Below are 27,208 nucleotides of genomic sequence, written 5' to 3'. Positions count from 1 at the left end.
CAGATGATCTACTGCCTCAACTTTCTTGGATTTGTGGGTCTGTTAACAGGGTATCTGACCTGAGTAAAGGAGAAGACCAGGGTGGGAGGAGAAGAGATTCTGGCACGTTGTATTTCTTTATTACTTGATGTGAATTTTTAAGCCCTCAGTGATACCCAGTAATAACTGCTTTCCCTTACTTGGGACACTGAAGGGGAAGCTTCTCCCTGCTCTTTTATAACAACAATGAGAGCAAGCAAGCATGAAGTGTAAACAAAGAGCAATTTTAAGCAGGGAATTTGTGATCTTCCGGGTTATCCCTCCTCACAGTGGACAGCCGTCCTCTGGGAATCAGCACACAATCTTTAGCATATTTTGCTCAAGAACAATAGATGTTAGCCATCGCCTGTTAATTTGTTTCCCACGAGAAAGAGAAGGCTTTACATGTTGCTCTCAGGGTGGCTCAGGCCCCTTGTGTTAACTTTTACCTAGGATCTTCTGTCACACCAAGGGAGGCCTCAAGGCAACCTCAAAGTGCAGATTTTCTGAGTGTCCCCTTGCCTTTAACCCTGGGGGCACAGGTTGAGCTGCATGCCACAGCCAGAGCTGTTCTCACTGTGCACGTTTGTGTGTGTCGTGCAGGCACCAGCTGGAGATGCCAGGACATTACTCTCATCTGGCTGCATTTTATGAGGACAAGAAAGGGGTGCTCCACGCTGGTCCTGGGAGAGGCAGCAACCTGCCCCCTGTCTACTGGCTGCCCTCCATCCACCGCTACATGTACCCTGAGATGAAGGTGAGGCTGCCACACTCTCACACCATCCTGGATGTGAGTCTGGGAATAGTTGTTATAGATTAATTGTTAATTAATAAGGAATTTGTGTCTTGGGCTCATGCAGAAAGTCTGCTTTTGATACAATTGGTTATAACATAGCTTTTGGGTTCACTTAAAACCTAAGGCAAGTTGTCTTAATCACTATGCCTTCTGGACACTTCTCATAATGCAAAGCCAAGTGTGATAGACATGCCAGTCACACTGGGCTCCTAGGAGGGAAAATATGGATTGGATTCTGTTGGTTGCATCAGATACTATAATGCCAGACATGACTGAAAATTAAAAGTTTGATAAACAGGTATATTTTTTAGTTACAATATTTTTAATATTTTCTGTTTTTCCTGTAGCACTTTGCTTTCAGTTCTAGAATATATATTGTTTATAGTCAACAAAATACAAAATGTTAGGTGTTTAAAGTTTACAGAGATGACTAAGAACACGAATCTCCTTTATCTTCCTTTTGCCTCCTTTGTGGTTGATCACAAGACAGTTCAGTTGAAACCTAGAGCTCCCCCTCTTACAGGAATTATACATGAGTTTAAGAGAGAAGCCATCTTGGAAGAGGAGTTGGCCCCTGAAGCATTTGTCTAAGTGGAAAGTGAGGGATGCTAACTCCAGACTGAGAGAAGGCATGAGCGACAGTAAGCCATGGTCTACCACTGTCTCGGAAGGTTTTGTGAACAAAACATTATGCTTGCAATTTATCTGTACCTGTCACAGTACTCCTTGTTTTGTTTTTTAATAGGTGCAGTATATCTTTATGATTATTTTTTAATCCCTGTTTTCCACCTAAAGCAATCAAGACTCAAAAAGGTTCCATGATTTTCTTTAGGACTTACAGTTAGTAGGAGATAGTGCAGGACTTATGTTTACATAGGACATGTGCTAAAGCCAGTGCTCAGTCTATCCTACTTCACTGCCTTTTCGGAGATGTGGATATGGGAAAACACAAGACAAGCTCATGGGTATGAGCAAACTTGTCTGGGATTAAATTTTTGTGTCACCTGATCATAAGAGAAAAGGCTGGAAAGATAGATTGGATTCAGATTGGGAAAACTTTAAATAGTAGGCCATGGAATTTGAACCCTAAAAAGTAACAGTTAGGGTCTTATCAGGAAAGCAGAGACCACATTATGTATTTTAAACTAATTCAATGTAGGGAATCAGTAAACAGGAGTTGGAAGCCCAAAGGAATAGGTGGGACTGAAGCTGGTCCTCACCATGGAAGATGAGCTTGTCTTTTACATCTGGGCTTTCAATGCACAGTCAAAGTCAGGGCTGGTGTTGAGCCTCTGCCTCCTACAACATTGATTGGGCTTCATGATGTTTGGAAAAGTTCCATTTTTTCCATTTCAAAGCAGCAGGGCATGGTCCTTAAACAGGGTTCTTGGAGAACAGCATCTTCCCTTTGCTATGTAATACCTTCTATTACTCATAGACTGCTGCATAATAAATTACTCAAGAGTAAAACTTGAAAGAGTACATATTTATTACCTTACCATGTCTGTGAGTCAGAAATCCAGGCATGACTTGACTAGGTCTTCTCCTTCATTGTCTTTTGTGATATTGCAGTTGAGGTGTCAGCTCGTATTGGGGTGTCATTAGAAGGTTCAACAAGAAAATTAGCCACTTCTAAGCTCCTTGGGTATTGGTAGTATTAGATTTCTTTGGGGATATTGAACTGAAGTCCTCAGTACTTGCTGGCTGTTCTTAGTTATGGGATTTCTCCGTATGGCAGCTTGCTTCATCAAAACCAGCAAGAAAGGGTTGGTTAGCAATATAGATGCCAGAATCCTTTGTAACCTAATCATGGAAGTGACAACCTGCCATGTAGCCATATTCTCTTGATTAGAAGCAAGTTACTCCAGGGGAACAGGGAATTGCATAAGGCTATAAATACCAACAGGATGGATCCACAGGTGCTGGAGCAACAAAGGGGAGGGGGTGTGTTTATGAGAACTGTGGGAGCTTGGAGGAGGGGCCTCAGCACAGCCCGGTAGTTAGTTCTCTGAGGGTAGCACTGTACTCCTGATTCTTCACCTCTCAGGGGCATGAGAGTGCTCAGAATTGTTGGAAGCTGGAGTCAGGTGTCTTTTTCTGCTGCAGAGAACTCCTTCCTTCCTTCCTTCTTTCCTTCCTTCCTTCTTTCCTTCCTTCCTTCCTTCCTTCCTTTCCTTCCTCCCTCCCTCCCTCCCTCCCTCCCTCCCTCCTTCCCTCCCTCCCTCCCTCCTTCCTTCCCTCCCTCCCTCCCTCCCTCCCTCCTTCCTTCCTTCCTTCCTTCCTCCCTCCCTCCCTCCTTCCCTCCCTCCCTCCCTCCCTCCCTCCCTCCTTCCCTCCCTCCCTCCCTCCTTCCCTCCCTCCCTCCTTCCTTCCTTCCTTCCTTCCTTCCTTCCTTCCTTCCTTCCTTCCTTCCTTCCTTCCTTCCTTCCTTCCTTTCTTCCTTCCTTCCTTCCCGCCCAGGTTCAATCTTCAGCACCACATACAAACAAAGATTTGTGTCTGCCAAAAACTAAAAACATAAATATTAAAAAAATTCTCTCTCTCTCTCTCTCTAAAAAAAAAAAAAAAGATCCAAGGAACTGCAGAGAAAAGAGTACTTTCATAGATAATAGATGTCTTCTTATAAAAAAAAATAATGTCAGCATATTAAAATTAAAAATCTATGTACTTTTTTTTTCAGCAGTTCACTTCTCAAGGTGTCCTCTAGTTGTAAACCCACCTGAATGATGTATGTGTAAACATGTTTAATTCAACACTGCTCAGGGTGGTAGAAAACTAGAATGCCCATGTAGTAAACAGTTATTGTGGATAATGAATTAGAGTATGAGATGATGATTGGGATGGCCTATTTGTTTGAGAGTAGCAAGGGGCAGAAAACTATAGATGATATAATCAATTTAAAAAATATTGATAGACTTAGATATAGATACAGATATACGCATCCCTGAGCATGGAGAACTATGGATGGTTGTATACCAGGCCATTAATATATATATGACCTGGGGGTGAGGTAAAGCATGGAGGGGAGAAGAGGGTAATCCTTAGGTATATAAAAAAAGAAAAGAGCCAGGAGGAGACGGCAGCCCTAAAAAAGTGCTATACAGTCAGCCTTTTGTGTCTGTGGTTCTATATCCACAGATTTGAGCACTGCAGATTGAAAATATTTTTTTGAAAACTGCATCTGTACTAAACACATAGACTTTTTGTCATTCTATAAATAATGCAGTACAACAAATATCACATGGTATTTACATTCTCTTAGGTATTATAAGTAGCCCAGAAATACTTTAAAGTATACGGGAAGATATATGCAGATACTATTCTATTTTATAAGGTATTGCACATCTACAGATTTTGGCATCTGTGAGGGACCATGGAGCCAGTCCTCCACAGATACAGAGGGAAAACTGATATGATTCCATTCTCCATTTATGGAAAATCACACACACACACACACACACACACACGTGTGTGTGTGTGTATGTATATATGGTCATATATATGTATACATAAATATGTATATATATATATGAATATAGAGATTTGTCTATAAGCATTTTACTGAAATATAACATTTATGGGAACAAGTTAAAAATTATAAGTATATAGTTTGGTGAATCTTTACAATGTGTACTCATGTATAAAAAAATTTTAAGTGATTTTTAAAAATAGGAATCAGATGTAAGACTGTTGTGGAAGAAAATAAAATAAGAACCTAGAATGGAGGAAGAGGATGGAAGCCTCTGGAGAGATCCAGTGAGTGGCTGTTCACTGTACCATAGGGCAGTGGAGGGATGAGGGCAGGATGCAGTTGGAGCAAATGGATCCCCAAGTGGAGGGCATAGGATGTTGAAGATGGAACCCCAGGGTTTGCCAGCAACGGATAGGGAGTAAGAAGAGGATGGGGTTCTGGCTTGGAAGATTGGAGGGAAAACATAAAAACTGAAATTGTAGGCATTATGCAAAGAGAATTCTCTGTGAAAGCCACAGAGGAGTGAGGGTGGAAAAAGGGAAACATTTAAATTGAGCAGGAGACAAGTCTGTCTCATGCTTTTGCACAGAGTCAATGAGGGGTGTGAGGTCTCTTCAGCTGACTCTCATGAGTGAGGCGGTAGTAAGCCCTTAGAGAGATTTCTCTTACAATGCAAACCTGTGTTCTTGAGTAAACAAATAAACAAGATAAGAATTGATTAAGGCTATTGGTTTGTGCTCTCTGATGCAGGATGCACTGGTGCAGGCCTGGCCAGGCCTTCCTGAGTGGAAGCACGTTAAGGGCTTGGAGAAGCCCGAGGGAGGGAAGGTGGGGAGGATGGGCTGTGCTTCAGCTCCCTTCCTGTCTGTTGCTGTATGACTGGGTGAAAGGTGGTGAGGAGAGTGCTGACCACACTTGGTGCCTTTCCTCCTGGTGATTTGGATGTGCTGGCAGAGGAGTAGGTAGGTCACAGATAGAGCATGCTCAGTGGAGGGCAGCCTTTCACCACAGCCTGTGGCAAGTGAAATGGTCAGTGCCTTGGAAAGGGAAATGCCCATCCCAGTCATCTAGGTGCAGTCTTGGAGGGCCAAGGACAGCTCTGGTCTTGGCTGGCAGAGCACAGAAGCCTTCTCAGGGCTCAGGTATTTGGTTTGGCCCTTTCCAAGGGCTCTCAGTCCTTAAACCCCAGCCCACAGCTCTGATAGGGCTGCCTTTCTTCAGGACTGCTCTTTCCTGAATCACTAGCGGGAAATGACGGCTCTTCCGACTGACACTTAGGCATGGAAATAACCTGCTGGAAGGCTCACCGGGCACTTGGTTTGAACTTTCTGTTCTGTAAATGACTTAGTGGTCCCTGTATATGGGCCATTCCTAGTTGCTAAGTATTTAATGTTTTGCCTCAGGTGGTCCTAGTAGCCATGCGAGGTAGGTGATGGCCTCCCTGTTTTACAAAGTAGGAAAGTGAACTAGGTAAGTGAGCTATAAGAATTTAATTTAAACTAAGACGAATGGGGGGAGAGAAAGGGAGAGAGAAGGGAAAACATATGGAAATGGTAGGAGACCTTCAGTGATACACAAAATTATAAGAGGTTATGAGGGGCAAGGGGGAGGGGGAAAAAGGGGGAGAGAATTGAACAACAGCAGAGGAGGTAGAGAGGGAAGATGGGAGGGGAGGAGAGGGGAGGGGGGATAGTAGGGGATAGGAAAGGTAGCAGAATACAACAGTCACTAATATGCCATTATGTAAAAATGTGAGTATGTAACAGAAGTGAGTCTGCATTATGTATTTGGGGAGTTCAAAACCCAATTGAGTCAAATGTATGAAAGATGATATATCATGAGCTCTGTAATGTTTTGAACAATCAATAAAAAAAATGGAAAAAAAATAAAAAATAAAAAAAAAGAATTTAATTTAAAAAAATAAATAAATATGGGTAAATTGCAGAAAGAGCAATAGAAGGAAGGGAACGGGGTTGGGGAGAGGGAAAAGGAAGGAGAGGTAATGGGATCTGATTAGAACAAGATATATTCCATGCTTATATAATTATGTTAAAATAGATTCTACTATTGTGTATAACTAAAGAGAAAAAAGTTAAAAAAAAAGAAATTTAAAAAAAAGAAAAACGGAAAGTGAGCTGCTCTGTCCAGGCCTCCCTGTTAGTGAATGGGAGAGCTGGGACTGGATTCAGCCCTTCCTGGGGACAGAGCTTATCCTCTTCACCTCTCCAATGCTCCTGGATGCAGGCTGTCTCAATTCACATGAAAAGGAAGGGCCCTGAGGGTTCCCAGCAAGTGACCCTGGGGTTCCCCCTGCCGGTGCCCCCTGTAGACCCCTTGCTTTGCACAATAGCAGGCCACCTGGGGCTCTAATCTGGGACTATGTGCTCATTATTTTATTATGGTACTTAATGAATATTTTGAATTGAATTTTCTCACTGAAGCATATTTTCTCTTCAGAGATACTGTTATTTTTGACTTTTAGGAAGTCAAATTCAGCTTTGTTTCCTCCATACTTTCTCCTAAGTAATTAATGATCCTTAAACGTCAACATATCAGCAGAATAGACATACTATAGAAATTCAGTTTAAAGATAAGACTTTTAAAGTGACAAATATTTTGTGCAGGAATAACCATCTGTTATTGTTTGCTTGGACTTTGGAGTTTTGGAGTCAGCATTGGAAATTCTTCACGTATTTCTGACCAGCTCTTCCTTTTTCTCCTCTGCCCCTTTTTATTTTTTCAGATTACACACCCAGCTGGCTGCATGTCTCAGTTTATTAAGTTCTTTGGCGAGCAAATCCTCATCCTCTGGAAATTTGCCTTACTTCGAAAGCGCATTTTGATATTTTCTCCCCCTCCTGTGGGTGTTGTGTGCTATAGAGGTAACTGAAGCCAAAGTCAGGTTCTCCCTAAGTTCCCAAAACATAGACTGCTGGAGTCTCTCTCTTGTTGATCAAATTTGAAGAGTCTGGCCCATATCAGGGGGGTTTTGAGACTGGGAGTGGCCTGACTGGATTCATATGGAACCTGGCAGCAACGAAGAGCATGCACTGGCTGACATATAAGTGGCCTTTGGAGAGAGAGATGTGGGAAGGCAGAAAAGAAGGATTCTAGATGTATATAAGATAAACTTGATAAAACTTTCCTGATTAGGTTGTAAAGGTCCTGGTGTATGGGAGGGCATAACAGGAAGAGTCTGATGACAGGGAGATGGAGCCACCAGAACCCAGAAAGCATGGCGGGAGGTTAGTTGGGCAGGATTAACCTGGACACGATGAAGGTGTTCTGCCTGCGAGTCTTTCCTGGGGAGATGTATGCCAGGCACTTGAGTAGTGGGTTCAGAACCTCTGGAGATGGTGATTTGAGAGTGTTGTAAGGGCTATCCTGATAACCAGGGGATGGGGCGTCACTGGGGAGAGTGTGTGAACAGCAGCATGCCAGGCACAGGAGGTGGACTGACAATTGTGGAAGATGTTCCAGGGGAGATGGAAGTGTCAGAAGAAGGGTGGGGGGGCTGGGAATGAAAGGGTTACAGTAGGTCAAAGTCTTGAGAAGGGGGAAGGTCAACAGGGACAGAAAGAGTGCAAAGTGTGTGTGTTGGATTTGGTAAGACATTGCTCATGTGACCTTGAAGAAGTCAGGTTCTACTGTGGGAGACTTGCCCTCAGTCTCCTCAGAATGCCAGGACCACCCGGTTACTGATGAACCAGGCTAGCAGAGAACGAAGCCCTTCATAGTTCCTGCGTTACTCCACTTCCTGTTGCTAAAGCAGAATGCCTGGGGCTGGTTAATTCTTACAGAAAGAGGTTTATTTTGGTTCATGGTTCCGGAAGGCCAAGAATATGGTGCTGGCATCTGCCTAGTTTCTGGTGAGGGTTTCATGGTAGACAGTGGAAGTGGGTATACATGGAAGAGAAGCACAGGAGAGAGAAGTTCCAGGCTCACTTTATGACCAAATGCTCTGGAGATAACTAACCCACTGCCTTGGGAACTACATTAATGCCTTCATGGAGGTGAAGCTCCCATGAGAGGATTCCCTCTTAGAGGCCCCACCACCTTGTGGTACTGATACCTTGCAACCAAGCCTCCACATGCGTTTGGCTGGGACAGACCACATCTAATCCATAACAGCTTCCTCTTGGGCTACAGTTCAGAGAAGGTGTTGTCCAGCAGGCTTCGGTGCAAGAGGGACGTGGGGGGCGAACTCTTCTCACCTCCTCCGTCCTCCAGTGTACTGCTGCTGTTGCCTGGCCAACGTCTCTCTGCCTGGCATTGGGGGCACCATTCCCGAGTCCAAGCCCTTCTTTTATGTGAACGTGGCTGACATCGAGAGCCTGGAGGTAGAGGTGTCCTATGTGGCCTGTGAGTATGGGGACCTCCCCTCATGCTTCCCCTGTGTCCCAGTCCCTCTCTTCCTCCTTATCTCCTTGCTTCTCCAGTGGGGTAGGGCTGGGGACCCTGCAGGGTTCCCACCTGCTTAGCCTGGGGTTCCGCAGGCACCACAGAGAAGATATTTGAAGAGAAGCGGGAGCTGTACGATGTTTATGTGGACAACCAAAATGTGAAGACACACCACGGCCACCTGCAGCCCCTGCTGAAGATCAACAGTGCCGATAGGGAAAAGTACCGGCGGCTTAATGAGCAGAGGTAGGGGTGGAGGCGGGCTGTGCCTGTGGATGCAGCTGGGCCAGCGCCACTCTTGAGAAGGAGGGCTGGGTGGCTTGGGGGTTCCGCCCTTCTCAGTGTCTCCCTGGGGTCTCTGTGAATCTCACACCTTCCCTCCTGGTGCATTCCTGCCAGGGAGATAGAAATGAAGGGGATCCCTGCATGTCGCCCTTAAAAAGGGGCAGATACATGATTTCTCTCTGACTAGCTTTGGAAACTCTGAAGCCTAGGGACAATTATACTAGCTTCCAAAATCTCCCCAAATGACCTTGTTTATGTTTGGAACCACCATTTATTGAGCATCTATACTGTATGGATTACTGTATTTGAAACTTGCTTATGCATTATCTCATGTAGTTCTCAGTAATTTGGTTACCTGTGAGTTAAATGGGATCATTGTCATCCCCATTTGATGGACAGAGGAAGGATTACCACTTACTTGAGGTTTCCAGGGGCAGAACTGGCTATAGACCCTGGAGTTTGGAGACCATGTCCTGAGCATCCTTTCCTGTCCCTCCTCTCCTTGCCCCAGGATGGAGGCCTGCTTTGATCAGTGCTGCTTCCAGGATGGTGTGGCCCACTGCAGATGCTTGGCCACTGGTGGGTGGCTGGGCACCTGTTTGATGGTGGTCTCTTCCCCAACAGGCAGATGCTATTGTATTCCCAGGAAGTGGAAGAAGACTACAACCCTTGTGAGGAGGACCTCTTTGTGCTGTGAGTCTGCCTGGGCCAGTGGCTGTGGTCTCCCTGAGAATCCCTTCAGCATTGACTGCTTTGGATGACCTGGGTCCCTCCCATGTCACCCACGGCAGTCCAGCAATGTCCTTTATTGCTGCCAAGGGCTGTTAGAACTGGGCTCTTTACAGAGGCAACCTGAGCCCTAAAAGGCCATATAGGGAAAGAGGCAGGAACAGGTCATTGAGAGGAACAGGAGGTCTGGGATGTGCCTCTGCTGGGCTTTTGCATTCAGACATCTCCACTTAGAACCTTGGTTCTCCTCAGGGCTCAGGGACTTCTCATCTGTGGTTTCCTCTGAATAGAGCAGTTCCTCATGCTGAGTGTTATGGGTTTTCTGAAAATTGAACCATGGAATTGAATGGAATCTTCCCCAAGATCTGATGGGGTGGCCTCATGGCCTGTACACCTGGAGCACTGATTGCAGGGATAAGCAATTTTAAGAGAAAATTGAGAAATAATCTCTCAGCTTCCTGTTTGGTCTTCCTGTGCCATGTGCAGGGATAAGGGTGAGGAACAACACTGGACAGTTACCAGCTTTGATGGAAACTCCCTATGGACATTCCTACAGTGGCTCCTGATGCTCATGGCGTACTTTCTAAGGCATGCACACTGTAGATGTGCAGGTATCCAGGAATCAAATGGGGCCACTGCCTCTCAAGGTTTGACACAGGCCATGCATGGCATTTAAAATTCTGAGCACCAGAGCTGCTTTAGACATTAGAAACCTCTGTTGAAGCTCTAAGCTGGACTGCTGTACCATAGCTTAGAGAGACAAGTAATGGCTCTCTGAACATCACTCATTTATTTATGTGGTACCATAAAGCCATGACTCTTAACTCTTTTTCTAGGCATAATCCCTGTCCCCCAAAAAAGAATAACCAAAGGAGAACACACACCCAGGGACTGTTTGTGCCAGTCTCAGTGACTATCACTCACCTTCCCTTTCTCCCTTCACCTCCCCACTTCCAGTGTTGCTGGCTTCAGAATAGCCCCGTGCCTACTCCCACTTCAGTGCCCACATTCTTAGTGGCCATTGTCAGCCATGGTGGGCTGTCCTCAGAGGCCCAGGGCCTTCTGTTCTCCAGTGAGGATTCTTGGCTGCCATCTAGCATGGCCTCTCCCAAGCTCTGAAAGGTGAATTTTAGCTTCTTACTTGAAATCTTGACCTCAGAACTGTTATCAGGCCTTGTGTTTTCAACTTTCTCTTCCTCTTATGACTAAGCAGGTGAGGAAAGCAGGAAATAGGGGCCCCTCCCTAGGGCTATATTTAAATTGCTAGTGACTTCCCTCTTAACAGGAAAATGGTGTTGGCAGCAAGGCCGGCACCACTCAGAGATCTGCCAATCATCCTGTGACTCACACCACCTGGCTCTTGCTAACCTTAGTAGTACTTTAATAACTGTATAATGAAACTTTGACCCTGTTTTCTTCTTTTAAAAGGTATTTTAGTTTATTTTTGGAAGCTTTCAAAAGTCAATTCAACAAAACAGTATAGTTTAGATTCCTGTGTGTGGATTATCTGGTGAGCTCTTTCGTCTCTCCTTTCCTCCCTTTCCCATCTTGTGAATGCAGGTTTTTCCTAGAGCAAAACAACCGGATATTTCAGACTTTGTTGGAGGTGTCTGCCAGTCAGGACAAAACTCTGACAGCAGAGCATGCCAGGGGCATGGGCCTGGATCCCCAAGGAGACCGCAGCTTCCTAATGGACCTGCTGGAGGCCTACGGCATTGATGTCATGCTGGTCATTGATAACCCTTGTTGCCCATAGGATGAGTGACATGGGAGGACTGGTGAGCCACTCACAATGGTGAACATAGCCTGGAGTGTACCCCAGGCCCCCAACGGCCTGTTTTTAATTATGGTGACACAAAGGAAGATTGTTTATACTTTCCAACAAATGTAACTTTTGCAAATTCCTTTCTTCCCTTTTCCCTAGAGGTAACGTGAGATGGCCTTGATTTGTGCTTCCTGCTTTGGTAGGAAACTGCTGCTTTGGGTTTACTCTTTGGAGTTCTGTCACTATGAGCAGGCTGAGCTCTGAAAACAGTGGGGTGGACTGCTCAGAAAGTCTGTGTGTCCTTGTCCCTTGATGCATTCAAGAAGACAACCATCTGTCCAGTGTGGCCTTAGATGTTCTTCTGCCTGAGAGCAGAAACTAACCAGATGACCTTTCAAGATCATCAGGTTCTATGAGTCAGTGGTCTTGGGATCAAAAACCTTTTCCTTAGGGCAAGTCTGTGTCTTCCTTGTTCACTTGAATAGGGACCACAGAAAGGGACAAAGGGATGTTTTCAACACCAGATAGCTTCTTTAAGGACCCAATGACAGGGAGAGGTTTCTTATTGGTCAACTGAAAGCTACACTCATAGACTGAAGCCTTGAAACTCTTCCTAAACTAAGTGAATGATGGGCACTTAATGTAATGTGCTCATTCTTTCTCTGAATCCCTCCTCTTAGGTTGGGTTGGCAAATTCCAGGCCAGTGGTGGCCCTGGAGCTCCCAAGAAGATTTATTTTACAATTTAGTCTCTTAAGGGCTAAATATTTTCTTGGAATAACTTGGGTGTTTTTAGAGGGTAGAGGGGCAGATGTTCAAACAGGCTAGAGAACAAGCTCTGAGTTTCTTTATCTGGATGACAGTTCCCTGGAGGCATTATCAGCAACCCCCTGCATCAGACAGATGCATTGGATTCCTAAATCTAGCCAGGACTGAGCTGATTGACAGAGGTTGGAGCCTGATGTTAATAAGACTGTTCGCCAGTCTGGAGTGCTCACAATCATCTTTTTAGCAGGCTTAGTGATTGGGTCCTGAGACCTAAAAGATTTGTTGAAGAAAATCTGACAGTGCCTTCCTTCAGGGAGTGGTCAGGAGCCCTCAGGTGTCAGTCCTAATCTTATCTGCTTTCTTGAATGGTCTGGGATGGGTCCTGTAGTCACCTGCCTCTTCTCTTGGGATGGGTTACTTGATGGCTGCCAGCTTGGGTGAAAGGACACTTGTTAACCATAATCAGAAAGCCAGATCCTGTGAGTAAAGTTTAGATCTTCTGGGGCCATAGTTAAGGCTTTTGACCTGAGATCCTGGATTTTTGGTAACCTAACTTCTTCCCCTTCACCCTTCTGTTATTGGGATAGCCATCAATGCATCATACAGGCTGGTGTAGACAGCAGAGAAAGAACCTTCAAATGGATGGGTTATGTGTCTTATCAACTCAAGGTTCTTAGGGCTATTGCTTAATTTAAAAGTATTTTTCACTGTAGCTCCTTGATACAGAATTCAAAAGTAAATAAATTCACAAGTGGAAATGCAAATACAGTGACTAATCACAGTAGTATCTTATGTAAATATATAAATAAGATTGGGCATTGAGAAGTAATATGTACAACTAACACATTTTCTCCTTTGCATTGTGGATTCAGTCATCATTCTAGTAACATGTTTACAAAAGAAAACATACCTGTGCCCAGAGGCTGATGCTTCACCTGCTTCCCCTTTATAAGCAACCCCCTCCACTTGCCTTGCAAAGCTCATGGGGTCTTTCTCACTTGGGTCAAGAAGTGGAAACTTCTAGTGGTACCCTAGGGTTCAGGGTTTTCTAAGTGGAAGGTGGATGGCTAGAGATAGGCATAGGGGGATTCTTCCGGAAGACACAGGCAGACCCTATCTCTGGAATTGGGGGATTTGCTAGAAGGACCCTGTCTAAATACTTTGGCTCCAGAGCCTTCTGTATGTGTCCTGTGCTGTTTTAACTCCAGGCTCAGAAGTGCTGCTGTAAAGACAACAAGGTGAGAAGGAAGTTCTGTATTTTCCTGTGAATAGAGCCAGGGCTGTGGCAGCTGTCTGTCTGGTCTCTGACTTGCTTGGGCTCATGAGGAAGGTGAGGGTATGAGTGTGGGAGGCCCAGAGGGGGAATGCACCGAGGCAGTGCTGTCCTAAGTCATACGGGCCTGGACCAGCTGACCCCAGAGCAGAACTTCTTGAACTTCTCCCTCAGTCCTCCTCTGTCTTGCCGGCTTCCTTCTGACGTAGCCTCTGCTTGACTGAACAGCATAAGCCCTTCACTCACTCCTTGCTGTGAATCACCCCAGCTGTGACCTGGGCTACGTGGAACCTCTTGCTTCCGAGGTCACCTTTTGAAGTTTTGCCTAGTACCAGACTCTGCTGCTCCCACATGGGAAGTTAGCAGGCACATCATTTGCTACAAGTTTCCTCTGGGGGGAACTTGTTTTTGAAGTACTAGGCAGGAATCTCTCTACAGTGACAGCAGAAGCTAGGAGCCATGTGAACCTGCTTTTCTGTCACTCTTTAAATATATTCTGGAAAAAAAAAAATCTGCTTTTGTTTGAAAGAAGTTGGCCACATCTTTCTCTGCTTGCTTAGGTCTAAGCTTAGTAGAGGCAGTGTTATCACCTCCACTGACCTCAGGAGCAAGGCTGTATGGATCCTTGAGCCCTCTGCTGGTGGCCCTCACCTGTCCCTGCATAAGATACCAGACCCTGCTGGGGAGCTCTGAGCCTGATCTTGTGCCCCCTATGGACCACCTGCTGATTTGTGATCCTAGGGCTGCCCAATCATCCCTAAGTGGAAAGAGTCCTGTGGGGACTGGAATCAGGATTGGGATCTGTTTATATCCATGTTAAGTAGGACAAAGGCCTGTTAAAGTGAATGTTTTCAATTTTGTAGGCTCAGCAGATAATAAAAAGAGTCAGATCCTGCAGGACTTATATCCTACCAGACTAAAAAGTATGCACCAAATCATTGATTAGCATTTGCTTTGGCTTTAAATATGAAACTATCCCTAGGCCTGGCCTGGATCCATTCCAATGTCAGCATCCCACCTGGGACCTGTACAGTTCTGAGTACAGTGAACTAGAAGGCATCTGCCTCCCATACCCTCCAGCCATTATCCTGGTATCTCTTCTCCTATCTGGCTAAGGAAGAAGAGAGGCCAAACTCATTAGCATATTGATAGAAGTAATTTACATAGGAACTTACATCTTTAACTTACCTTTTTATAAACCATGTGAAGATCATGATGGGAAAGATAAAAGTAGCACACAGATGCAGATGTTGCCTGATGTCACATGTGAAGATCCATGTATTCTGTAACTACCTGTGATATTTTAGCTAGAAGATAAAGATAAATCGTAGCTAAGTAATTGTTTTTATTCTGGTGGCTAGAGAATGAACTTGATGTCTTGATATACTGAAAGACCTTCAAGTACAATAAAAATGTGAAATTATTCACCTTTCCATTGAGGCCTTCAGGGAACATTTCATAAAGGGTGGTAAAGAATTAACCTTCATTGGCAGAACATCAAACTTGGAGAAAAAGGCAGGGACCTCAGGGACTGTTTTTCTCCTTTGAAAATGCATTACCCAGGGAACTGATTACACTCCAAGTCTAGTGTAGACCATTCCTGGAGAGGCAGACTAATGAGTGGATGGTGTGTAAGACAATGCTCAGCTTGACAGCGAACATGAAAGACCAGCATGCCTGCATGGGCTTCTCTTTCCCTGTTAGGTTCCAGGCTAGTAAGCTTGGAACCTGAGAGATACCTACCACCCTCCCCTCCACCCCTGCCATAACTTGCAGCTATGTCTGTGGTGAACATACTGCAGACCTGCAAGCCTACCTTGGCAGGGCAGGCCCCACCCTTCTCATTTCAGGAAAATCCTTCTCTGATTCAGGTGGAGGAGGGGAGGAGTTAAGGGCTCCTTTTACTCCCAAATTACTAGTTTTTACTATTTCATTTTTTATTACTAATATACCTCTGTTCCCAGGAGCTATTGGAGCACTAAATGTTGTGGGAAAAGGCTAACTGTGAATTAAGTTTATGTTTTTCTTATAAGAAATGGAAGTTTATTTTTATATTGATGTTACTATGTGATAAACTGAGTATGAAGATGTTGAAATGGAAAGAGATTTCAAAATTATAATCCTAGAAATGGGCAGCTTTCTAATTCCGTAGTGGTGAGACCCTTAGAGTGAAAAGGACATTGTGCTGTGTTATCTGAACAGCACTCCAGGAGATAAACTTGACAGTCCCAGGAAGGATGACACACACCAAGCTTCAGCAGGACTCTAGGACAGAAGAAGGTAAATGTGATCCTTCTGATTAGGCTCTCAGTCACCTGGAGAGAGGTGGGAATGGGAGGAGGTTTTAAAACTAGCACTTTACTTATTTTGGAGGGCTGGAATTTAGGGGTAGATGAGGTAAAAATTGCAAATTTAGAAAGGGATTAGGAATTTTCTAGTGCTGTATAGACATCCAATGATGGTGAAGTGAAGCCCTGCTTTCATCTTTTTAGAATTTATTGTAGAACTTCAGTATAGCATGGGCTTTTAGAGATACTATATCCTAAGTTCAGAGAGTTTATTTAGTACCATAGTAGGAAGGTGTTAATTATGTTTGTTATAGAATGCCTTTTAGACTAATGATGAATATATACTTTGCTTTCTAAGAATGGTTGAAGGATATGGGTAAGGTGGAATATTATAAATTGGTCAGAGATGATCCACAAAATGAAAACTTCACACAGAGGTAACAGCTGGTTACAAGTATATTTGACTGACATTAGAGTGAAACTCCTTTGGGTAAATTACCCAAAGCTGAAGTATATAAAAGATCTGAAGATGGCATTAGGAAAAGTTTGGGCCTAGCATATTCACAACTGCCATCAGTGGGGAATGGCGAGGACTCTGCTTCTGATGAGTCTGGATGGGTGACCTGTGTGGGGTGGGCGGGGAGAGGCAAACAAAATGAACTTCCTATATTTACCCAACGCTTGTTGGCTAAATTTCTATATAACCTTTCCTGGAAAAGAAGCAGTCATGGCCCTGGAAAACCTGTTTTTTCTGAGTTAGGATCAGCTTACCTCCCTTTCCCTATTGTGAGCAACACCCCAGCCTGAGTTATAGCAATAAGAGAAATGGAATCTGTGTTTAAGTCTTCACCTTGTGATGAAATCAGATAGTTCCCAGGTGTTGCCCTCCTCTCTCTGTTTTCAATGGTAGTAATTTAAAGGCCTAAAGAAAGCTGATTAGTCCCAAGGCTAAGGGTAAATGTTTCTTGATTTTGTTCTGTGGTACAAATAACATCTATGTATATCATATCTGTATATATCTGAACTAAATTGTGTGCAGAGAGGTTGTTACAACTATATTTACAGAAAATGATTTTTACAATTAAAGTTCACATTTTAACATGAACATGTGTGCTTCTGTCCTTCACCTACTCTGAGATGTAGTCTGTGGTGGGAAGGAATGATGGCCCAGTCCGGGAGTGGAGCCTATGGGGCTGGTTGCTGCCTTGCTTACAGTGAAGACAAAGGCGACTAAGAGCTGCTGCCTGCTCTCCATCCCAGTAGGGGAAACCACAGGTGAGACTAAAATGCCATCCAGAAGAGCCAGGACTGTGCACCCTCAATCATAGGAAACTTCTAGAAGAAAACCTTTAGTTTCATGAAATCTCTTATCAGAGTTTAGTTTGAAACAACATGTATAGGTGTGTATGTATATTAAACTTTATTCCATTTTTAACTTTTTTGGGGAGATATTTTAAACCAGTATAGAGTGAACTGCTGACAGTGATGGTTCTAGAGTCAAACGGCTGGTGTTCAAAGCCAGGTTGCTGCCTTCTGAGTGAGGCGACCAACTAATACCCACATCGTAGATGATAGTGAGAACCAGTACATCAGACGCACCCCTGAAGCACTGGCACTTACTAGTGTAACTGTCAGCAAAGGAAAACTATTGGTTATATTTTGTAGAAAGCATCTATTATATTTTTAATAGGAATAATCTTAGCTTCTGAGCAAAATTAATCTGTTTGCACTAAACAGAAAGGGACTCAGGTTCTCCTTTGTTTGCACAGCTGAGCATTCCAACTTTGGCTGACAAGCATGGCTGCAGAATAGCTACATGGTGAAATGTCTTTTTACATGGGCACTCTAGAGAAGGACAGCTCAAAGAGACAATAAGGAAACCAAGGCCTCATGGGAAGTAGTGTGAAGAAAACAAAATTTGGGCTGGGGTTGTGGCTCAGTGGTAGAGCACTTGCATGTATGAGGCACTGGGTTTGATTCTCAACACCACATATAAATAAATAAATAAATGTCCATTGATAATTAACAAAAAATTAAAAAAAAAACCCAAATTTTGAAACGAGGCATATTTATAAGTCAGTAAAATTCTTAATGTGGTTAAATATCTTTCCCCAACTGTGATACACACTCACAGGTAGGGTTCCAAGAGAAAAGAAAGCCAGCTTCTGTCCTGGTCCTGCATGATATTAGAGAATCACACAATATGCTAATTTTATTTTCTTATACCTTGTCATCCTCCTTCCCCTTCTCGGGTGGCCTTATGCTGATGTTTGGACCCATCTGTTATTTTTCTGCTAAAGAACAGCTTTTAACATTACCTTGAAGCACACAGTGCTGAACAGGTAAGCCCCATTTTCTGTGTCTGACGCCCTGGGCTTTTTATCACTGCTGTGTAGCCCAGTAGAGCACAGGCCTTCACTCTGCATGGCAAGCAGGATGCGTGCTGTCCTTACACTTGAACTTCCTGAGGAGCAGCCTGTAGTAAGGTCTGCTAGCTCTTTTTCCTCACTTACCCCTCTTCTTATAATGAGAAAGGCATGCATCTCCCCACTCTTACCATGGTGCAATTCCCTCTAGAGGCACAGAACAAAAGAAAAGATGCTAATCGGGTGGTTTTCAGTCTCTGCTTGAAACACACTAAAAGAAGATCTTATCAAGTTGTTAGTTGAGAGCACTGTTTTTTGCCATGTATCTCCAAAGAAATTCAAAGAACTATATGACATTTTTATAATTCTTTCTATTTCCATCTATTTATTTAAGTGTTCATAAGTGTAAAACAATGAAACAAGGAATATATTGATGTTGAAATGCCCCCATCTTAAAATAAAATAAAAAAATACCACTTACATATTAGATAAATGAACTAATTAGGATAAAGAACATTCTAATATTTTTAATTATTAGTTTTAATCAGTTATACCAGTAATTATGGTAACATTTATTCTGTAAACATGTAAGAACTAAAAAAAACTTATTTCCATTTTAATTTTTTGATGATGGGAAGCATTTGATAAAAAATGTCAAGCATAAAAATAGATTACATTATGATAAGATTCTTTTTACTGACAGTGGTATGGAAATACACCCACAGGGAGAAAAAATAATTTAAAATTTTAAACCACTAAATAACTAGTTCATTTATTTTTACAAATGAATGAGAGGTGTCAAATTGCACTGGATATGTTTAAAAGAGTGATGTAACAGTTATTTTAAAACATCAATATTTACATGACATTAGAAAGTACATATTTTGGCAACTATTTAACTTCCCACAAAAATTTTAGATGTCACATAGATGTATGATGGGATACATAATTTTTCAAATACTTTTGGGGAAAACATGAGCAGAATAGTTGGTGGAACATTACTTTAAAACACTTTCTCCAAGTAAGGTTAAAGGATCAACTTACAGATTTAGCTGAAGTAAGCCTTCCTAATGCAGACTCCTGGCCCATCCCTGGCTGAGTTGTTAAGTTTGGGGTGGGCCCCAAGTCAGTTTTCAGCATGCACCCCAAGTGGTTCTCATGCAAACCAACCAACATTGAAGAAGCACTTCTTTAAAAAAAGAAGAAAAAAATTGCATTTTACAATAGTTTAGCCATGGTTGAAGAAGGAAACTACCTCACATTTGCTTTTGAATTGAGGATAGAACTGAAACTAGCTAAACAAGAACCAGAGCTCACAAAGTAGCATCACCCATGGAGGAGCCAGACATAGGAAAGGGCACCTGGGGAAGGCACTGCTTCCCCCGGACAATCAAAGAACAGGGATGGACGATCTTAGACAAAATTTAGCATCCTGCTCTCCTGCTGGTTGCAGTGGTGCACACCTATAATCTCAGCAGCTCCAGAGGCTGAGGCATGAGGACCACAAATTCAAAGCCAGTCTCATTTAGTGAGACACCCTGTCTCAAAAAATAAAACAGGCTGGGGATGTGACTCAGTGATTAAGCACTCCTTGGTTCAATCCCTGGTACCAAAAGAAAAAAAAAATTAGATCCTGTTCTCCATACATGGGTGCACTTCAAGGAGATAACAAAGCTCTAGCCCTTTCCAACCACTGAGAGTGAGAATGTCCTTGACAAGCTTGAGGGAAATCACTATCTAGGAGGGACTGACTATCACACCAAAATGAAAGCATGCTCTAATGGAGTACCAATTGCAGAGCAGGTGGCAGGGTGCACTATGGGAAGCACTGCTGAGGAGGACGGGATACTTGCTGTGAAAATGCCCTTGGGATTCTCTGACAACACTATGGGGACAGCTGAGGCATCTGTTTCCTTTTGGTCCCACGGGTGGCCCAAAGTGTGGTCTCGGAGAGGCCCTCGTCACTGTCCACTCACTAGGCTGTGCTCTGCAGCATCTGTTCTTTCTTCTTGGGATCACAGAAGAACTGCAGTTTCCTGGGGAGCAGTTTCACCTCAACAGGCATCGCTTCATACTCTTCACTGTCAATGCTGAAAGAGCCCTCTGTTCCCTGTGGGGACAAGAATGTTCAGGGTGGTTCTCATGCACATCAGTGCCCTACGGCAGGTCACCACAGAAAACATGGTCTTCTCTGTGGGCTTATGCTATTGTTCTTTCAATATTTCGGTGCCCACTAATGACATACAGTGATATTCCTGAACACATCCCAATTCTACTATTCATGAAAAAGGAATTTTTTTTAACTTCAATCTCTTCCTTTCCACAGTATTTTGGAACTAGAACAACAAGGTTAAATTTTCAAATATTAATTAAAATAAATATGCCACATCTTTAAATAATTCACAAATAACAATATAATCTTTCTCAAATGGAAATGGAGAAAGACAAACCATTTTGTCAACTGGATCATTTTCATTATTTTTCTCTAAGACTTGGTAAGTTTTATCAATATTTGAGTCTATGAGGCTCTTCCACGATTCATGTGTTTAACATCTGCTATGTTGAAGCTGTGGTGCCTGTCACATGGTAACATTCCTGTTTACCTACATTCCTGTTTAAATGTAGTGGCATTGCAGACAGTCTTCAGAGGCAGTCTGTAGTGTCTTTTTTTCCTGGAGTGCCCCAGTTAAATAACTAGCCTTACAATTCAGATACCTCCACTTGCACTTATATAGGTTATTCTTCTAAGCATGGAATTTCAATACAGAAAAATTCAGTGAACTGAAAGCTGCTTCCAGATCCTTTATAAAAACATGTTAAAATGAAACCATTATTTACCAGCTAGAGAATTCTTTGTATTACATCATTATTGACACATGAAAAAATAAATACTCAAGAGAACTAAAGATCAATTTATAGAAGAACCTTGACTTGAAAACTGAATCTTCAGAAGGAGACCAACTCCAATCTGTAACTCAGAAGGGAATTTTGCCTCCTTTTCAGGTCTTCCTTGTTATGACCTGACCCTGGCAAAATGCTCAGCACATTAGACACTAAAGGTTGGACAATTAATAGGGAAGAAGAAGGGGAAAAGAAAGGAAGACAGACCAAAAAGATGCTATAGGACCCCAGACCCCATGCCCTGCCCTCCTCACCTCAGGAAGAAGCAGGGTGCACCTGCTGGCTTGGAGACACTCGGTGCCATCCGCACGCAGTTTGGGGTCTCTTACCTTTTTACTTCTGTTCAGACAGAAAAAGCAAACTTAGAAACCCGTGATGGCAACTGCATTAGACTGCAAGAATACAGCAAGTTCTTTCTCTTTTAGATGGTAAAAGTAGTCGGAGGGTCTATGAAGTGGTGGGTTCTGTGAATAAATTTTCTCCCAGTGATTTCTTGCCCAGCACTGAGATGTCGTCAGCTTGAGAAGGCTTATTTGCTGTTCAGAGCTGTGCATGAAGTTAACACTGTCTTTCCCTGATTATTCTTTATTTAAATTATTCCATATGTTACCTAACTCTTTGATAGTTATCAAATTTAAAAATTAAAATGAATTAAATTATTTGGGAAACATTCTAAACTTCTATTTGGTTTCTGTGATTATTACTTAAGAATAAAAATATTTCCTCCTTTAAATTAGATATTCATATTTAAAAACTAGTCTTAGACATTATCTAATGATTCTCTACACTCATTGACAATCTACCTAGCATGTTATATCTTTACTAAATGGACTTGGAGTAAAAATACCCAATACACACATACTCAATCTCAGGCACAAATACCCTTTATGGCTAATCATGGTTAAGAAGAAAAAGAGGAAAAGCTAACCCGAGTACAGTTGTCCACTATTTAATCATTTCTTGCATTACTTGGAGATAGTACTTTTTAGTAAAAGGAACTCAGAGTTCTGAAAGCAACTTCATCACATTCTATTTAGATATCCAAAGGACACCTACATTATGAGTTCACTTCCTATAAGGACCAAAGGGAAACTCGAGCTGCTGCTGAACATGAGTTCACTTAGCTCAATCGACATAATGAGGTTCTCCTCCTGTTTTTGGATGTCAGTGTTCTTAAGGAGATGTGAATATCGCTGGTCACACTGGCCAGACTCTCAGTTAAGATGGTGTGTGGTTTTTAGACACTGGGAGGAGAAGGGACAGGCTTTTCCTTTATTCCCTTAACTCCAGATACAGCAAATGAATCAAAGGCTGCAGAAGGAGCTATTCAGTATGTGAAGTATTTGTACCAAAGGCAAGAACATTACAAACTAATGAAAACCATTCTGCTGTCTGTGCTGGTGTAGATAATGAGGCAGCCATGGAGACCCGGCCGCTGCAGCAGAAATGTTCAATCCCTAAATGGGCACGAGAGGGAGCGCTGAGACAAAGCTCAGAAGGATGGAGCCAGCAGATTACCAGTTGGCATGGGAACAAGCCAGCTCCTCAGATGCTTTGACTGTTGGAGGGTTTATAGTATTCTTAGCCAATAAAATTCTGGCAGAGGTAGGACTTAACAAATCAAGCAGGAGTTGGAAGGGTATGTTATATTGGGAAAGAGAAAAAGGCCTGGGAAGTGTCCAAGGTACTCAATACCTTTTCAAGTTTTTCATTAATGCCCTGGGAATAGGAAGGTGAACAGACATGAATAGTAAGGGCTACTGTGAAGTGCTGAACAATTCATAAACTTTCTCATTTGATACTAAAAAATGTCCCAAGATCAGTAGAGATGGTTATGTTGTTCCATTTTCTAGATGAGACAAAGGATTCAGAAAAGTTAAATGACATTAATCACAAGAGCAGTGAGTAGCAGAATCAAGATTTATATTCAGTTCTTTGACACTAAAACTAGAGTTCTTGACAATATGTGTGCTACACTGAATTCTTTAAGGCAAAAAGACTATTCTTACAGTTTGATCTTTCCAAAAGGCATAGGACTGAAGCAGAGACACTGTATATATTATCAACCCCACAGAGAAGGAAGAATGACCAAGTTACCAAGCAAGACAGGCCTTTATTGGATCTACTACTCAGTGAAGTACATTCAAACTACTTAAAGAAGCCCCACGTCCTGCAAACCCCAGTCCACTTACCCTATAGTTATGAAGTCTCCTTTGCTGACAGTGTCAGGTTCAATGCAGATGTTCATAAAGTCTTCTTTGCTCTAAAAAGATTAAGAATACTAATGTCATTACTCCTAAATTTCTGGCTAATGCAGCCTGTTATCATTCTCAGCCCTGGAGGTTCATATTTTGAAGCTGTGCAACATATAGGGGATTTTACTTTTAATGATTTAATTCTAAGTATATTTTCTGTCCTTCTTTTCATTAAGAGCTTTGTTGCAAATTAATATAAAAGTCATCTCCATTAGCTTTTTGTTTGCTTGTATTTTTTTATTAAATTAGCAAAATAAAAATTTAAGATGGGAGGTTTTTAAAGTTGTGTTACTCACTAATAGTCAAAGGCATTAAAATCTCTAGGAGTCCTTCTTTCCCCTGCAAGCCAACCTTTCTGCCATCTATCCCAGCGATTCTCAGGCCTCACTGTACATCAGCATTCTACCATACCACAATATAACTGCTTGGCAAAAAGGGCCTAGGTGCCTGTGTTCTTTAAAAAGCTGTACATGCAAATCTGGTATGTAACTAGAGTTGGAAAACAGCAATCCATTTGTTCCCTGATAATGTTCTAAAAACCTTCCATTTCCAACTACAGAAAGCTCTGGAAGATTTGAGCTACAAATTATTATTGCAGCACTAGTAATAATTCACTGTATTTGGTTCCTGTACTGCTGCCTACAATTTGCTCCCAGTCAAAAGCCAGCAATACAAACTATCCCTCCTTCAATCAATCCCAACACCTCTGTGCTGGCTTCTGTTTGGGTAGGTTCAGAATGTGCAGGACCAGGATAACTCAGGGCTTGGAGGGCCTGAGCCTTTGCCTAAGGTTTAAGAGTACCACCAAAGCACACCTAGATCTCAACTAGGAATGACAGAACAGAGTATGTTGACATAAGTGTGATGACCTTGCTTGGAGTTTCCCTGTCATCATACTGCTGAGTGCCACCATGTATCATAAACTTTAGTGTCTGGGTTACATTGATGAACAAAACAAACATGCATTTCTGCCTACAAAGAACTTATATTTGATTGTTGGGATAGAGGGGACAGAAAATTCATCAAATAGTAAATTACTAAGTATAAGTACATCTAGAAGCATATCAGAATATTTTAAAATGAGGTTAAAGAAACAAGGACCATGAGTTGGCATTAATGGCAGTGACTGTGTTTCAAAGAGGAGTTCAGGTGAGACGGTAATCTCTAAACAGAACCCACAGGAGGTGATGGAAGTAGCAATGTCCCGGATAGCAGTTTTCACTGACGCATATTATAGTTTTTGTCAATTATGGTTAATTTTTATGAAGACTCTTGGCCCCATCTTAAGAGTTTCCATCTAGTTCAGTAAAAATGGAGTGAAGCACAAGAATTTACATATCTAACAAGTTGTTGATCTGAGGACCATGCTTGGAGAACCACTGGTCCCAGTGGATGAGCCATCACTCTAAGGAAACTGCCCAGGTTGAGGCCTTGAGGTGGGAGCATGCCTGACCTGTGCAAAGAAGAGCAAGCAAGCCAGTGTCACTGGAGCAGAGGGGCAAGGACAACAGAAGGAGATGGAAAGGGAAGGGGGGACTTGATCAGTAGGGCATTGAAGATTACCATAGGAATGTGGCTTTTATGCTGAGTGAAATGAAGAGCCACTGGAGGGTTCTCAGGCAGGAAATGCTCTGGCTTTGTTTTAATAGGGTTACTTTGCCTGCTGTGTTGAGAATTAAGACTGGGATCATTTTGGCAGAGGCAGACAGTGAGCCAGGAAATAACATCAGAGGGAAATGAATGGGAATGGCCAGGGTTCAGTAGATGCTGGGAAAAACCATATTGTCTGATAGGACATTGCGCTGGGGAGGTTGTCAGAGGGAAGGAGAAAGACTGGTCTGAAGCAATGAGGAGTAGAAAGGAAGACAAGTAGCTTGTCACCGGGCCTGATGTGCGGGGCAAAGGGAAGGAAAACAGCCACCACTTAAAAGTGCTCTGGGGAAAGCAGAGTCAAGTTCCAGTTAGAACAGAGGCCAGCAGATGATTTCTGTTAAGGGCCACAGAATAATCGTTTCAGGCTTGCAGACATGAGATCTTCATGCTGACTACCCAGCTCTTCCACAGTGGCATGCAAGCAGCCAGACAGCACCTAATCATTAGTGTGCCTGGGTTCCAATGTGATTTTATTTACAGACACTTAAATTTGAATTTCATGTAATTTTCACATGTAACAAAATACTCTTGGTTTTTTTCAACTATTTAAAGACAACTAAATAAAGACTATTTAAAGTCAGTTAAGCCTGAGGACAGTCCTTTGCCAACTTCTCAAACCTTTTCTGGAGGCACTGTTACATTACTTGCAAATTGTGACCTCCTGGAGGCCAGCCCTTAAGCTTTTTTAGGAGGGAGCAGAGGTACCTAATTTTGTGCCACTGTGGAGGCAGTACCTTCTGAGGATGGTACTCAATACTCAAGGTTTGAAAAGGACTTTCACCCTGGCTGGTGGGAACACAAACTATTCCTGGCCCTGGGATTTGACTGAGTCTCCTGAGATGGAGCCTGTTCCTTGGTGGTAGCTCTTACTGCTTACAGGTGACTTCTCACATGCACACAGCTATATAAGCTCGGCTGAAGACTCCACAGGAAACAGACCTGTGTTCACTTCCTGGCGCAGCATTCCTGTACTCTGGCCTGCAATTCTAGTTGCCCTAATCTCTCTAAATTCTCAACAATCCCTCACTGAGGAAACCATAGGGCTGGGCTCTGCTTGGGTCCCCTGTCTCCTCCCTGTGGCCTCTCTCCAGCAGTGAGCTGGGCAAGCACAGGGCTCTCCTTGTTTGATTCCTTTCTCTCTGGGACCACTGTCCCAGACTGCCGATTTCACACCAATGTTTGTCAACAGCTGTTTCACAGATCTTATCTCATGTTTAAAGTGCTGAGGTACAGCAGTTGTTTATTGTTCTATCTTGATCAAAAGTCGCAGTGACATTGAGAAATCAATCTATTATATTGGTAGAGTAAATGAGAAAAGTTTATCAACTCAATAGATGCTGGAAAGGTACTTGGTAAAATTGAGTGAGATATTTTTAAAAAACTCTTAGAAAACTGGTATTAGAAGAAAAAATTCTTACATCTGATAAAAAGGTCTCTTAAAAAGAAGAAAAAAAAAGCAATGAAGTCTTTCTGGAAATCAGGAAAAGGACAACAACTCCTGTATCACTACTTCTGTTCAACACTATTGAAGTCATAGCCTGTATGGTAAGGTAAGATAAGATTGTAAGGATAAGTGTCTGAAAACTTGAATTATTTGCAGTTATTTGCAGTTATACAGAATCTAAAGGATATCTGAAGGTATCCATAGGCAAAAATTAAGAATTTATTAGCTTACTGATTCAACATCAACACAAATTCAATTTTGTTCATCTATTAAGTCGGATATTCAGAAAATGGAATTTTAAAATATTATTTATAACAGCACATCAAAAATGAAGACAACTAAAAATAGAGGTAGCAAAAGACAGTGCTATTGAGAAAACTAAAAAACGTCATTGAGAGATATTGAAGATTTAAATAAATGAAGATATGTACCACATTCAGATGGTGGACCAGTCAATACTATAGAAATGTCATTTCTCAAGTTGATCTATGGGTACAATGTAACTTGGACTAATATTATAAAGATTCAATGTAGAATTTAATAAAATAATCATTCTAAAATATTTATAGATGTCAAAAGAGCCAAGAATAGTCAAGACACTCTTTTTTAAAAGGAAGAAAAACAGAGAAACTCATTATAAAACTATAAAAAGAGAAGCAGAGTACAAATATAGAAAATTAGAGGAACAGGCTGGGCAACTAGAAATATTTACACGTACATATATCCGTGATATACGGCAGTAGATTAGTGAAGATCAATGGCGGGAAAGTGGATGTTTCAGCAAATGATGCTGGG

General features: G+C 42.5%; 2 protein-coding genes and 1 long non-coding RNA gene across 5 annotated transcripts in view; 1 reads left to right on the top strand and 2 right to left on the bottom strand.

Annotated features, from left to right (window-relative positions):
• The window catches only part of Dennd11 (DENN domain containing 11), a 42,390-nt gene extending 25,491 nt beyond the window's left edge, over positions 1-16,899 (top strand). Inside the window, exons 4-9 of the mRNA XM_005332458.4 lie at positions 622-775; positions 7,030-7,168; positions 8,517-8,648; positions 8,783-8,933; positions 9,597-9,665; positions 11,262-16,899. Coding sequence (XP_005332515.4) covers positions 622-775; positions 7,030-7,168; positions 8,517-8,648; positions 8,783-8,933; positions 9,597-9,665; positions 11,262-11,457 — 841 coding nt within the window. The 3' untranslated portion in view covers positions 11,458-16,899. The remainder of the gene's footprint in view (positions 1-621; positions 776-7,029; positions 7,169-8,516; positions 8,649-8,782; positions 8,934-9,596; positions 9,666-11,261) is intronic.
• Positions 8,074-14,813, bottom strand: LOC144375482 (uncharacterized). The gene is made up of 2 exons (XR_013435459.1): positions 14,695-14,813; positions 8,074-9,079 (listed from the first exon to the last, which is right to left on the bottom strand). It is a non-coding gene; the product is annotated as an uncharacterized LOC144375482 (long non-coding RNA).
• Positions 16,900-18,682: 1,783 nt separating the features above from the next.
• The window catches only part of Agk (acylglycerol kinase), a 77,320-nt gene continuing 68,794 nt past the window's right edge, over positions 18,683-27,208 (bottom strand). For 2 of the 3 annotated variants that reach the window (XM_078040670.1, XM_078040672.1), the window contains 3 exons: positions 23,254-23,324; positions 21,316-21,400; positions 18,683-20,270 (listed from right to left, as the gene is read on the bottom strand). In XM_078040670.1, coding sequence (XP_077896796.1) covers positions 20,136-20,270; positions 21,316-21,400; positions 23,254-23,324 — 291 coding nt within the window. In that variant the 3' untranslated portion in view covers positions 18,683-20,135. The remainder of the gene's footprint in view (positions 20,271-21,315; positions 21,401-23,253; positions 23,325-27,208) is intronic. The other variant, XM_078040671.1, reaches the window with a different exon arrangement.

This window comes from Ictidomys tridecemlineatus, chromosome 2, assembly GCF_052094955.1.
Source record: "Ictidomys tridecemlineatus isolate mIctTri1 chromosome 2, mIctTri1.hap1, whole genome shotgun sequence".
In the NCBI taxonomy this organism is placed as follows: Eukaryota; Metazoa; Chordata; class Mammalia; order Rodentia; family Sciuridae; genus Ictidomys; species Ictidomys tridecemlineatus.
This window is presented reverse-complemented; position numbering and strand designations above follow the sequence as displayed.